At 41.6% G+C, this 13,587-nt stretch overlaps 1 protein-coding gene across 5 annotated transcripts in view; it reads right to left on the bottom strand.

The window, feature by feature from the left end:
* Positions 1–13,587, bottom strand: part of dscaml1 (Down syndrome cell adhesion molecule like 1) — a 96,194-nt gene that overhangs the window by 26,234 nt on the left and 56,373 nt on the right. For 3 of the 5 annotated variants that reach the window (XR_010914654.1, XM_067507547.1, XM_067507545.1), the window contains 9 exons: positions 11,926–12,072; positions 10,404–10,682; positions 8,656–8,931; positions 7,584–7,883; positions 4,949–5,091; positions 3,637–3,766; positions 1,731–2,009; positions 620–748; positions 291–470 (listed from right to left, as the gene is read on the bottom strand). Coding sequence is in view for 3 of the 5 variants with exons in the window: in XM_067507547.1 (XP_067363648.1) it covers positions 291–470; positions 620–748; positions 1,731–2,009; positions 3,637–3,766; positions 4,949–5,091; positions 7,584–7,883; positions 8,656–8,931; positions 10,404–10,682; positions 11,926–12,072 (1,863 nt within the window). In the remaining 2 variants the exon portion in view is untranslated. Of the gene's footprint in view, positions 1–290; positions 471–619; positions 749–1,730; positions 2,010–3,636; positions 3,767–4,948; positions 5,092–7,583; positions 7,884–8,655; positions 8,932–10,403; positions 10,683–11,925; positions 12,073–13,587 lie in introns of those variants that run through there. The other 2 variants (XM_067507546.1, XR_010914655.1) reach the window with 2 other exon arrangements.

Below are 13,587 nucleotides of genomic sequence, written 5' to 3' on the forward strand. Positions count from 1 at the left end.
AGACACACACCCTTCTCACTCCCTGTTCTTTATTGTCTTATGTTCATGGTCACCTTTGCCCCACCAATCTATCACAGTGCATCTACAGTATGTGTCTGTGTGTCTGTGCCCATAAAGCAGAGGGGGAGTAGTGCGAGCTGGCTCATTGGTTTGACACTGTTAGCGAGTGTGTGTGCATGAAGACTGATAGCGCAGGATTACCGAAGCATCCTAAATTGCCTCACTGCAGTTATCTGTGCCGTAAAAACTCATACTCTGCTACATTAGCCTGTGTGAGTTTGTATACTCACTCTTAACAGTGAGGACCATGCTCTTGCTGATGTCCGAGCCCACACCGTTGGAGGCCTGACAGAGGTAAAAGCCACGATCTTCTTCCAGGACGTGTCTGATGAGTAGAGAGCCATTAGTCATGATCTGGATTCGGCCGGTCAGAGGCACAGGGTGGTACTGCTGTGGGTTCCCAATACCAGCTGAATAGAAAGAGAGATAATTAAGATATGGCAAGAGGAAACAACATTTACTTTGGACAGTGTAGAACTAAGAATAGGAAAACAGGCTGGGAAAACCAACAAAGACACATCACAGTACAAAGATAAAGAATGAAAGATGGGCCATGTACCTAGTGTACCTTTGGCATGTTTCCACATGACCTTAGGAGGAGGGTATCCATCAACTGAGCAGTTTAGGATCCCTGCCTTGCCATAGATCCCATCCTGATTGTTCGGCTGAACCACAAATCGTGGAGGCACTGGAGGAGGAGGAGAAGTTAATAAAGAGTTCTCCAAAAACTTCCTAGATGGCCTAAATGCTATTTTAATAGTTTCTTGTTGTTGCTTGTAAGAGGTGGCAAGCAAAAACTGATTGCAACCAATAACACAATATTTAACATTTTATATCACAGTATATGGCACCAAAATGTGTGGTGTAGTACCTATAGTCAAAGAAATGTAATTGTAGTAGTAAAAGGTTTAATTTTTATACATTAACATTTTTATACAGTAACAACATAAGGATTTCAGTTTATCTTTCCACCATTTTCACTATCTGAGCTTTTATTTTGTAGTCCCTGCCTCATTTCCCATTCCATAGTTTATTCCACCAGCTTCCCTAGTCATTATCAACTTGATTGATTTAACTTGTTTATCCAGTCTAGGTAAACCCAGCTCTTCCCACAGTTCACTGCCAGATCTTCTCTGGTTGTTCTTGTATTTGCACACCCCTTTGGTTAAGTATTTATACTTTATACTAAAGATGTTGTTTTGCACACTTCTCTGTAAAGCTACCCCGCCAGTATTTGTGTATCGTGTTTCTGTTCTCCTAGCACTTTTACAATTAGTTTCTTAAATCCCTTCACTCCTAAATTTAGGTTTGGTGGTAAACTTAAATGGTAAACTTTTTGGTATTTAATTTGAAAGGTTTGTTATGTTGAAGTTTATGAATCCCTGTTTTTGCATGGTCTATTACCTCCTGTAGTGTGCCTTTCCCTGTTTCCCTTACGGAGCAATTTCTCTTGTTTTTCTCCCTTTGCTCATGTCATTAAACGCTTTCTTATCAGCATACTTTCTCTTGCCATCTCCTCACTTGGGTCCTTAAACAAAAAACCTTGACACTGTATTTTATTTTTATAACAAGGAATGAGTGCCATAATAAATCTTTGCAGTTCTTTAAACATAAGCCATTTCCTTTCACCTGTGCTATCACTGTTATATCTTTTCGCACACTTTTCTTACCTGTGACTGTGAGCTGCCTTTCTGTGCTGACAGTAGCAGCATCATTGCTGGCAATGCAAGTGTAGTTGCCATTGTGTTTGAGCGACACCTTGGATATCTGAAGAGAGCTCATGAACTCCTTTGTGTCGATAGTGATGCCTGAGGAGGGCACGATCTCCTGCCCATCCTTGCGCCATGTGATGCGTATGGGCATGTCTCCAGATGACACCACGCAGGCGATGTACATCAATTTTCCAATGGAAGTTGGTGGAAAGTCAAATGGCTGGATGAGTGGAGGAACTAAGAAAGGTAGAGGAGGAGAGGATGAAAGCACAGAAAGAAGGTACATGAAAATGAAAAGTTAAAAGTAATAAGTAAAGGAGACAGAATAAACAGTCAAATTGATTAAAAAGGTGAGGGTGTAAAAAAGGCAAGGAAAGGCAACAGGGGAAATAAATGGTACATAGAAGAAATATAGAAGGCCACAACGAGGAAAGAGATGAATAAAAATAGAGGGTTTTTAAATGGGCAGGGTGAGTAAAAGATGTAGACAGAAATTTGAAGCAAATGTGAATAAGTGAAGGATAAAGGAAAGGGAGAAAGTCAGACATGAAGATGCAGGCAGAATATGGGTAGACACACAGATTTGAAGGTTCAGGGGCATTGAGAGGACATGTGGTGGCAAAGCAAGAGATGTGAAAGGTGAAGAAGGGGAGAGGGACAGAAAACAGAAGGGAGGCAAAAAGATGAGATTTGTATAGGGCATGGTCATTTTCACCTACCAGGCTGATTGGTAAAGAACTGATCCTTCTGGCTGTTTGACTGTATGTAATAAAATAAACCTGATTTCCTGGGGCTCACATATAATCATAGACCCCCAAAGCTTCCGCACCACTAAAGCCTGGCCTACTAGCCCACTATCCACTCTGAAGCAGCCTGTGCCCCCACGAAACCAACCCTCCACTCCAGCCCGCCTTGCCCTGCTAAAGCCAGCCCATAATAGCTGCTCTAATTAGAGCCCCATCCGCAGGGGGAAGAACAGTGTTGCCATGGAAACCGGCGGAGGTGATGGCGGGACTTTGGAGTTGGGGAGGAAGGTGGGGGGGTTACAGCTGAGACATCTGGGGGATTTAATCTGGGCCTCGTTAAAATTCATCTAATTAAATCATAGACATGACGAGCACACGTTCATACAAGCACATACCTGCACCCACATTAACACACATGCATGTGCCTGCAAGCACATGTATAATATGTGCAGAGGAACACTACAAAGACCATTGAGAACCACAAATTTCACACATCTGCTAATGTCAAGTTGAAGCACACACAACCCACACTCGACAACTTTCTAAAACAAACATGTCATACTATCACTGCGGATAGCAGAGCGGAACAATATACAAGGTGACACAAAATATATACACACACACTTCGTCATTCACACACATATATGCATGTGCATAGCATACACACATGCAAACCTTATACAATAGCACCCCTGCTTCATGTAATTGTTGAGTGGTTGAGAGAGCACAGTAGGCCACTCCGCCCCTTAATCAGGGGTTATTAGAGGCAGCGCATACAGCCTTCTTCTTTGCTCTCCCTCTGTTACAATCACACACTCCTTCTCCAATCCAGTCTTATTCACTCTCCATCCCCCTTACAATAAGTCTTTCCATATTTTTATTTTTATTTTGACAAAGTAAAACAAAACTAGACTCATCATAATTCTATATTATTTATCACTCTAAATTCCAAACACTAAAATATCATTTACACGACACACCACACAAGAATATGTGTGCTCTTGTGTTACAGTATGGCTTTAGAGACATCTACTGTATGTTATGCGGGGAAGTTAAATCCAAGCCATAAGTAAAAACATGTGAAACTCACTAACAAAGTGAGTGTGACTCTGACTCACCTTTGACAGTGACATAAACAGTCTGCGTGATGAACAGCTGTGGTTGTATGAGCACACTGCAGACGTAGGCGCCCTCGTCCATTCCCTTCTGAACATCGCTGAGCTTCAGTGTCCCGTTCTCATACACTACCTGAACACACATTGCAGTGTTACATGCAGAGGTGACACGGGCTTCTTGGTTCTCTTATTCACATACAGAGTTGACTGACTGACTGTCTGTCTGTCTGTCTGTCCGACAGATAAACAGAAAACAACTACAGCGTATTTTTTTGAATTATGTTCGGTGTGTCTATTTATGATATATTTGCACATTGTAAAATTTTCTAGATGATAAGTTGAAAATAGCAATTTAAAGTGACACGTGCAAGTTTGTAAACTAAGAATTTTCTGCACAAATATGGGCCTTCACTATCAAAATGTGACCTGGCAACACAGGCTCTGAAGCATGTGTCAAGACTCAAGTAAAGAAGAGTTTTTGATGCTTGTCAGGCTGGAAAGGGTTACAAAAGAATTTCTAGACTCCACCAGTCGACTGACAGCCAGATCATTTAAAAATGTAGATCATTCAACACAACTGTTAGCATCCTTAAAAGTGTTAGGCTAACAAATATCATAATGCCAAATCATAACATTTCAAATCATCTCAAGGCACTTTACATTGTAAGGTCAAGACCTTGGGGAATTGTAGAAAACCCAACACATTCCCTTTGAGCAATCATTCAGCGATGGTGGAGAGGAAAAACTCCCTTTAATGGAAGAAACCTCAGACAGAACCAGACTTAGGTTTGGCATCTGTCTGCCTCAACTGCCTATAATGAGGGGAAAGCAGAGAGAACAGAAAAGAAGAGCAACAAGAAGCAAAACTATAATCAGAGAGGCAAAGCCGTGCCATATAACCAGTGTTCTTTGGTCAGGCATAACCAAAGCAGAAGTTTTTATCTTAAATAAGAAACTTTATATTTGGTGATGACCAAACGCTGCATTCCAGTCTAAGAGTGTTATTTCTTCTGTGAAACATGGTGGTGGCAATACTGTGATTTGGGGCTGATTTGTTGCCTCTAGACCAAGCTGGCTCACTATCATGGATAGAACTATGAATTCTGAGTTGTACAAGCAAATTCTACAAGAAAATGGCAAGGTTTCGATCTCTGAAACTCTATTTTCAGCCATATAAGTGCAGATATAGAAAAATGTTGAAAAATATTGAGCACCACTGTATATGAACTGCTAAACAATATTTATGTTATTAATATACATTGCTGGGTGCAAATAAGTTTGTTTTTTAGAGAAAAATGAAGAGAGTGAATGCTACCTGGCGATGGTTATCAGGCAGCAGAAGTCCTTCCTTGTACCAGTTGATGGAATAGTAAGGGTAACCAATCACACGGCAGTTTATGAAAGTGTTTCTTCCTGCCACTGCAGTGATGTTCTTCATAGGCCGAATCCTCGGAGAACCTAATGGGTAGAGAGAGAGGGAGTAAGAGAGAGAAATGGACAGAGGGAGAAAAGAAAGAGAGACAGATTGACCAGAGGAGGAAAAGGGAGAAGGAAAGAAAATCATTAGTTGATGGTGTCAGAAGCAGGTCATGGAAATTTAGGAATAACAGGGAGGGGTGACAGGGAGGGGGGGTTGGGGAGAAGGGAAGGTACAGAGAGGTAAAAAGCATGTAGGGGTGTAAGGAGAGAGAGAGATAAGAATGGCTTATGTTTAGTCCATCCAAGACACACAATTGTCTAATGGATTTTTAAAGTCTAGGGAAAATCAGCTACTCAGCTGTTTATTAAGCTCCCCTTTAAAAATGGGAACTAAAACTAGGCAGGGGGAACAAAAAGCCCATGATGTTTTGAACAATGCCCCTGTCCCTCTAATTGCTCACATTGTTTCCTTTTGTAGCAGACACAAACTATATGTAGAAATACAGGAATGGAGGAGCAGCGGCGATAGTGTTATTGTTCGCAGGTCAAACCGGATTAGCGATGGTAATTTCACTTAATGTTACTGACATTTAAGCAAACCAACATCTAATGTAATAGACTACACTCATCTCAAAAAAGAATCTAACAGAGTGGATGAAACCGATTAGAGAAACAAAACTAAAACTTAACTTTATTTTGTACTTTATTTAGGGGCTTTCCATTCAGGGAAAGATAATGCATTTACATTTAATGTACGTAAGGTGCTGCTTTACCTTCAGTTTCCTAGCCGTGTTGCAGACTGCGAGCCACAGGTTTTAACAAACTAATGTCTGCAACGTGCTGTTTAGTCACTGTTGGGCATGGACAAAGGCCTGGACATTTTTCTTGGTTGTATAAAGTTAAAAAGTGTTTAGTTTCCTACGTGTCATAACTATTCTACCTTTGCTGCCACATTTGTGCTGAAATGTTATGCAGATCATCCTACAAGGAATAAAGAGTATACTTTCACAGTTGGGAGTGAGACTAAGCAATGGGGACCACAACAGGTAACTGACAGACTATAGGAAATAAAAAATATATTAGAATTATCTCCCCCAAATACTAAAACCTACCAAAGATAAAGCTGAACTGTCTCAATGTGTTGGTCATGTGTCATTGCCAAAAGGCAAACTGAAGGCTGTGAGCAGGCAGACAGTCCTTCAGACCCACAATGTGTTTAGCATTATTGGTAGACACCAAGCTATCACTCAATCATCTGTCACAACTTCTCTGACCTTCTCACCATTGTACGTCTTGCATTTTTGTTTTTGTCTCTCCCTCCAACCCTCCTACCCCCACATCTCCCTCTCTCTCTCTCTCTCCTCCCTTTCTCAGCATGTGCTGAGCTTTGAAGTCATAGCTCTGACGAGTCAAAGATGTATTATTCAGCAGCACCGTTGCACAGACACACACACACACACACACACACATACACACACACACACAGACACACACACACACACAGACACACAGAGTATACACATACATGGGTCTTCAACTGTCTGTGTGGCTCAGTGTATGCTGTTGGCCCCTCACCGATTGAGATAAGTTAAAAGTATCACATTTCAGTGAGTGGATAAGCATACTCGTGTGCTACTGCTGTCTCATGTGAGGTTATGCATGTGTGTCCATGTATGTGCGTGGTTTGGCTGTACTCCTGTGAGGTTGTGCTGCATGTAGAGCTCCAGTTCTGGCAATGGGATTCATTCTCACTCCAATGATTAGTCTGGCATGTCTGCTTAGAGCAGACTCACATGTCACAGCTTCACATCTCACCAAAGGACAGAGAAAAGAGAGAGAGAGACATGAAGACAGTGATACGGCCCTGTCCATCTGTGTCACTCCTCATCCTTGTTATCTCTGAAGACAGTGACATCACCAGTCCTGTCACCAGAGTTCACCATCGCTCCCCCAACAGACACTGGTTCTCCTCTCTATTCCTCATCTTGTGTTTAATCCATTCTCTCATCTGTCCATCTCTGACCATCTGTTTTTCTCTTCTAAAGGTTCTTCATCCATTTATTTTTATGTCCTCAATCTCCCCTCCCCTCCTCTATCCATTGTTTCTCTTTATAAAATGTCTAATGTCTAAATCGTGACATTTTATTTGCCTGCAAACAGGTAGATTTGCGGGTGTATAAGTACAGCAGTTATATTCATATATATACTATTCTTGTGCACTCACACAGGCAGGTGTTGAGAGCTACGAAAAGTCAGACAACAGGACAGAATGAGACAGACAACACATCTGGATTACCAGAGAAGCAAAACTAGGCTGCTGCAGGTCATCACATATAGTTGTGCAGACAGAAAAAAACAAAACAATGAATAAGATAAAAACAACAAAAAAATACAGATGATAAAAGAAGAACACACATACAGAGAAAGAAGAGATATAGAAGGATACGGGATAGAATATGGGGTCAAGGTAGGGGTAGGGATCAGGCCGTGAAAAGCCTCTGTATGACTGATATTGAAAAGTAGACAGGCACCTCTTACGTTTATGCGCGCTTGGTACTCGGCGCTACCGGCCGAGTTTCGTGCGGCGCACCGATACACTCCTCCATCTCGAATCTGCGGACTGCTGACGTTGACATGGCTCACAGTGCTGCCATCGGAGAGTGTGTACTGGCTGGCTCTGACGCGTGACAGGTCCCGGGCCACAGGCTCGTCGTCCAGGGTCCAGGTGATAGTGGGAGGAGGAGCTCCTTTGGCGGCGCACATCAAGGAAAAAGGTTCACCCAGGACCACCACCCTCTCGCTGAAGGAGGCAATAATTCTGGGTGTACCATCTGAGAAACAATCGTGAGACAAGAAGTATGTGTTTGTGTGAAGTATGTGCGTATTTTAATCAACAGATAGTAAAGATTTACACAGTATTCAAGACAGCATTATGGTTTAAGACTAACAAAAATCAAAGGCTGGAGCTAATTTGACAAGAGGTTAATTCCGTGTGCTTCTCAAAGTAGAAAAGTGTAATTTGTTTTTTATTCTGAGGTACAGAATAGAAATATATCACATCGATAATAAATGAAGCTTTGTAACATGTTACCCAATATAGCAAATATCCCTTTGGTATTATTAACATAACTATATGAAGATGTTTTGTCTGCTGGTCCTTGCAACTGTTCCTTTTTCTTTATTCTATGTGTGCATATGTTTTAAAAATATGTGGACTCACTGAATGAGTTCATACACTGAATGTGTAACTAATATGTATAACAAAATAAATTATGAATCACTGAGGGGATTTAACAAGATATAGAAGCTATGCAATTGCGTTTGTCTGAATTCAGTTTAGTTATTATGATACTATATAAATTATTAAAAACATTCACTCCACAATATTTCTGAAAACATATTTACAGCTGTAGAAAAAGAAAGACACAACTTGCTCTCCAGCATTGTTGGTAGATGTACAGTAAATGTGAATTGTAAATCACATAAAATTATTATGTCAGAAAGTATAAAATACCCAATCATTCTCAGTACATCAGTACAATAACCCTATACAGCTGTTATTCATGGTTGCACATTAAAATGTTAATCGCTTTCCGTTCTCACCTTCCAGCAGTATGATAGAGAAGTCCTGGGCAGTCTGGCCCTTGCGTGTGGCAAAGCACTGGTAAGCTCCCGAGTGTCTCTTCTGTGCAGCTGAAATGAACAGCGTCTCATTGTGAGCACCCTGGATGGAAAAATGCTGATCAGGCAGGACAGGTTCTGTGTTACGGTACCAGGACACAGTAAAGTGGGGGGAACCCTGGACGGCACAGGAAAGAATGACTGTACTGCTGATGCCTGTCTTCAGGTTCTTGGGAGACAAGGTGACCCGCAGTGGCTCTGGAGATTGGAGGATGAGGTGGAGTGGAGTTAGAAAAAAAATAAAGAAAGAGAAGGAGGTAGGTAGACAGGATCAAAGGCTTTATTAAAAGTCACTTACACCTTTTCATTCACACGTTAGAGGTCAAAGTATTGTACTGAAGTCACAGTACAGTGCATGCAGACTTGTTCTGAGGCTGTACACGTGGGCTATGTGAATTGTTGATGGGAAGAAATTTGAACTCAGCCACGCTGTGCTGGCCAGGCAACAGAAATCATATTTTGGTGAGACTGTTGTTTGTGTGTCAAGATTTCTGCTATTGCGTTTGTGTGTGTGTGTGTGATTATGTGTGCGCTAAGCAGCGAGGAAAACTGAGACAGAAAAACAGAAAGGGGAGAAAATGTCAGTGAGCAATAAGGCAGCTGGTGTTAAGTGCTGGAGGCTGCTGAATGTGTGTGTGCATGTGTGAGTGACAATGCATGTGCATGTGTAAGACTTTCTCTGCGGGAAACGAGTGCATCTAGTGTAGGCTGTGTCCGAATGTGTGTGCATGTTCCACCTTCCATAACCTGTCACAGGAGATTTGTGGGTTTTGCAGTGACGTGCCCTGTGGCCAGTCTGCTCAGTGTCCACTGACTGCACCCTGTCCCCCTCTGTCTTTTCTCCCTCCCCCTCTGTCACGTCCCCCCCCTATTCTCTCTACAAGTGTGCCATCTTCTCTTTCACACATCTCTTTCATTCATACAACATTATGAAATACTCTTTCCCTTAATCTTTCTCACATTCTTGTGAGAAAACAGAGCATCGGTTCTGCATGTCCACCGTTCTGCTCTCACCGGAGTGAAGCCTCAGTGGGGTTTGAGAGCACAGCGGGGGACAAGCCATCCTTGGAGATCAAGCTCACACTCAGCCCACACAATGGTGGGTTTGGGAGGTAGGTTAGGGGGGTGGCTAGGGTTCAGCAACCAGCGCTTAAAGAAAGACTTCGGTCATTTTCTAAATTAATCATATTGTCCACAATCACAATAGAGATGCAAAAGACAACACTGAATCTTCTCTAGTCACTTTTGGTCAATAGTGTGCCGCCTGGATTCGCTCCTTTGTTAATGCCATAGACCTCCGTTCTTGTCCCAAAACTATTAAAAACATCCCAGCCAGACACACCATTCCATTTAATGACATATTTCTTCATTCTGAAAACAAAGACCCTCGTAAATACCGTCCACACTCTTGGGAGTCATCTCTCTGTCATTCCACCTTAAATATTGTGCATGCACAGTTCACTTGCAGTAACAGAAGAAGATTCACTGTTGGCTGTATGGGGATTTTGGACAATATGATTAATTTAGAAAATGACCAAAGTTATCTTTTAAATTATTTCTATATTGTGGCTGTCCTTAACCTGACATCACATTCATTACTTGAGGCTGAGAACAGTGTTATGTGATTTGACTATTGGTTTGTTATTAGTTTACTGTATTCTATTACCCACCTATGACATTGAGGTGACCTGTCACCTCTTTGGAGCCAAAGCTGTTTGTGACCTCACAGATGTAGTTGCCACTGTCTTCCAGCCTCAAGTCTGATATGGTGAGGCCGGTGATGCGTCGTGTCCAGCGGGAGTCTGCAGGTAGTGGCCGACCATCTTTCAGCCATCGGATGGTTGGGTTTGGGTATCCAGATGCGATGCAGGGGAGCTCCACACTGTGCCCAACCTGCACCTCACCGGACTGGAAACTGTCCAGCACTGATGGGGTGGACTCCGTAGGGTCTATAGGTGAAAAAATGTCACAGAAATTTCTAATGAGTTTGGAACCATCAGAACTTTAATTTGATTTTTAGATTAATGAATAAGATGATAAAAGAAGAACACACATACAGAGAAAGAAGAGATATAGAAGGGTACGGGATAGAATATGGGTTCAAGGTAGAGGTAGGGATCAGGCTGTGAAAAGCCTCTGTATGACTGATAATGAAAAGTAGACAGGCAACATTCACCTTTTAAAAAAAGGTGAAATGTATTTTCTTTTTTTTGGTCCCTTCAGTTTATGCTGTGAGTTCAGGGTCGGCACAGTGTATCATTTGTCTGCATGTTGATTTGGCACAGTTTTTACGCCGGATGCCCTGCCTGACGCAACCCTCCCCAATATTTTTTTAAATTCACCAATTCCTTGTTGCTTCCTTCTTTCAAATTTCATTTGTTTACATGTATCAAAACAACAGGAAATGGCCTTTGCAGTATTTGGAGCCATGTTGCCTCCGTAGACCCTGTAGACCACAAAGCTGAACTGAAATAAGATGCATCTAAGGATGAGTTACTATTTACATCATCAGCTGTTCTCGGTTGGATGTGGGCAGCTGAGTGCTCGGTTTTGCTAGCATATTGGCTAGCCATCAATGTCACCTAAGTTAAAACGCAAAGACTCATCGGATATGTTGAGTGACTCCACCTGTTGAAGCCTTTGTTGCCAGGCAGTTGCCATGATACAGTTTGCCAGAAACGGAACTGAGACAATGTCTAGTAACGTCCTGTAACTGCTGGTTACCTGGAATGTGTACAGTGATCATAACACCATAACCACATCAGTGCAATGCATTGTTTCTAGACTTATAGTTTAGTAAAGGATTAAACAAACAAGACACTAAGTGAACTAATAAGTGAATTTCAGGTGCTGGTAGGTGAATTTCCTTAGGATGGAGTCTGCCCATTCCCACCTGTCTTAATGTTAAAGTAGGTTAGCCATCTTCTGGCCACACATTAATATTTACCACAAAGACATGAGATTGTATCAACCTCATCTAACTCTCAGCAAAAAAACAAAGTGTAATTTCCAAAATGTCAAAGTATTAAAATTACTCTAGTGTATTATGTCAGCCTAAACCCTATCAGATGAGTCATCCCTCTTTTTAAAGAATCCTTAAAAATATAATTCTAAAACTCTTGTGCAAAGCCTAGCCATTGCTTATATTCTACCAATTGGTTGCCCGATTTAAAGTGGTATTTTGCGGCTTACCCATAACAGAGAGCCTGGCTCCATTGCTCTGGCGAGTTTCTCCACTGTACTTGTGCTTTGTGATACAGCGGTAGGTGGACAGAGCATCTTCCTTCTGCACTTCTGAGATATACAAAGCCCCGAATGAGGTCAGGAAGAAACGGTTACCTATGGAAGACAGTGGACAAAGGTACATTGGTCACTATATTTGGCTAACAAATATACCATTTATTCAGAAATATCATTTGCATTTCAGGTATTTTGTCTACACGGATATATTTGCAATGGGCAGGGTTCTTGTGCCCCGTGCACTGTTAAGGGTTGTGGTTAACTGATGACATTTTACCGCCAATAACTGCATTTAGAGGGTTGTGATGTGGTTATGTTTTATCAGCTCGTCTTTTGTTGTAAAAGGACACGTATACACTCACCTGTGTAATGATTTTATTCACTGCACAACAATTATTATGCCTTTTAGAAACAAAAAGTCTTGTTGAGTGAAGCAAAAGTTACCCGCTGCTTTTAGAAATCAGACCTGCCTAACAAAACCTGAAGCACATTCACCATAGAAGCCACATGTCTTCAAAAGGCCTGACCATGGCACTTAAGTGCTGAGATGGGAGCTTTTACCATATTCTGTCCATCTATTGATATATACAACAGACACAAGAGAAACAAGAAAATGCGAAGAGAAAAGCCCAGTTATTGTAGGCGTTAATAATTGATGCATCTCTGTGTGTTACGGTAACAGCAGATTAGCGTCATTTTCATTTTACATCAGTGACTGCTTGGTCTGCCTCTGATTTATCTACATGTCAATAGAGTGAGAATGTACACATGTATGCTAGGGGAGAAAGGAAGAGAGATGGAAGGAGAGTGCATTTCAGTGTTTGATTCTTTCCGCTTCTAAGAATCTTTTTGTATTTTGTTCTCCCCCAAGGGTTATTTCAGACTTTGTAGTAGATTGCAGACTGTTTAGTTGTGGGAATGCTACTGCAGTGTGAACATGCTGGCTGCTGTTTGTCATACACAATGTTTCAATGTTTTTTTGCACTGTTAAAAAGAGAGAGCTTGAGTAAAATGCGGGTGCGTTGAATTGTTGAATATGGCAAATACTGTATGTGCCACACACAGACACACACACACACACAAAGCTTCAAGCAATAGGTCAGCCCCAGTCACCATCTTTAACCTGAAACTGAAAACAGTGTAGTAAAGTGTGGTGTGATAACTTCAGTCCAGTACTTCATCTATAGTGTTTATTTTGTTCATGAATTACAATGACTGACATGTTTGAATGACAAATTGTATTGTATGCTTATTGTATAATATGAGTGTTTGCAAATGTACGCAAGTAAAAAAATGTCAATACACTATTTTCTGTGTGTGACAGCATCAATGAACATGTGTAGATACGCAGATGCGTAGGTGAGTGTGTGTGCGTGTGTCTCCTGCGACAATCTGAGGAACGATAATCAATGCATTTTATGGCTGCACAGCTCCATCTAAAGGAGATTTATTAAAACAAAGAGGACAGGCCTGGCCCCTTGCCACACACAAACACAGACACACAATCTCTCCCTCTATTACTCTAACAAGACATTGAGGTGAAGAAGACTGAAGGCTTTACTTCACGTGTCACAGTGAACAGAATTTCACTGACTCAACATTATATACATTACT

The sequence above is a fragment of the Channa argus genome, chromosome 6 (genome assembly GCF_033026475.1).
Source record: "Channa argus isolate prfri chromosome 6, Channa argus male v1.0, whole genome shotgun sequence".
Lineage (NCBI taxonomy): Eukaryota > Metazoa > Chordata > Actinopteri > Anabantiformes > Channidae > Channa > Channa argus.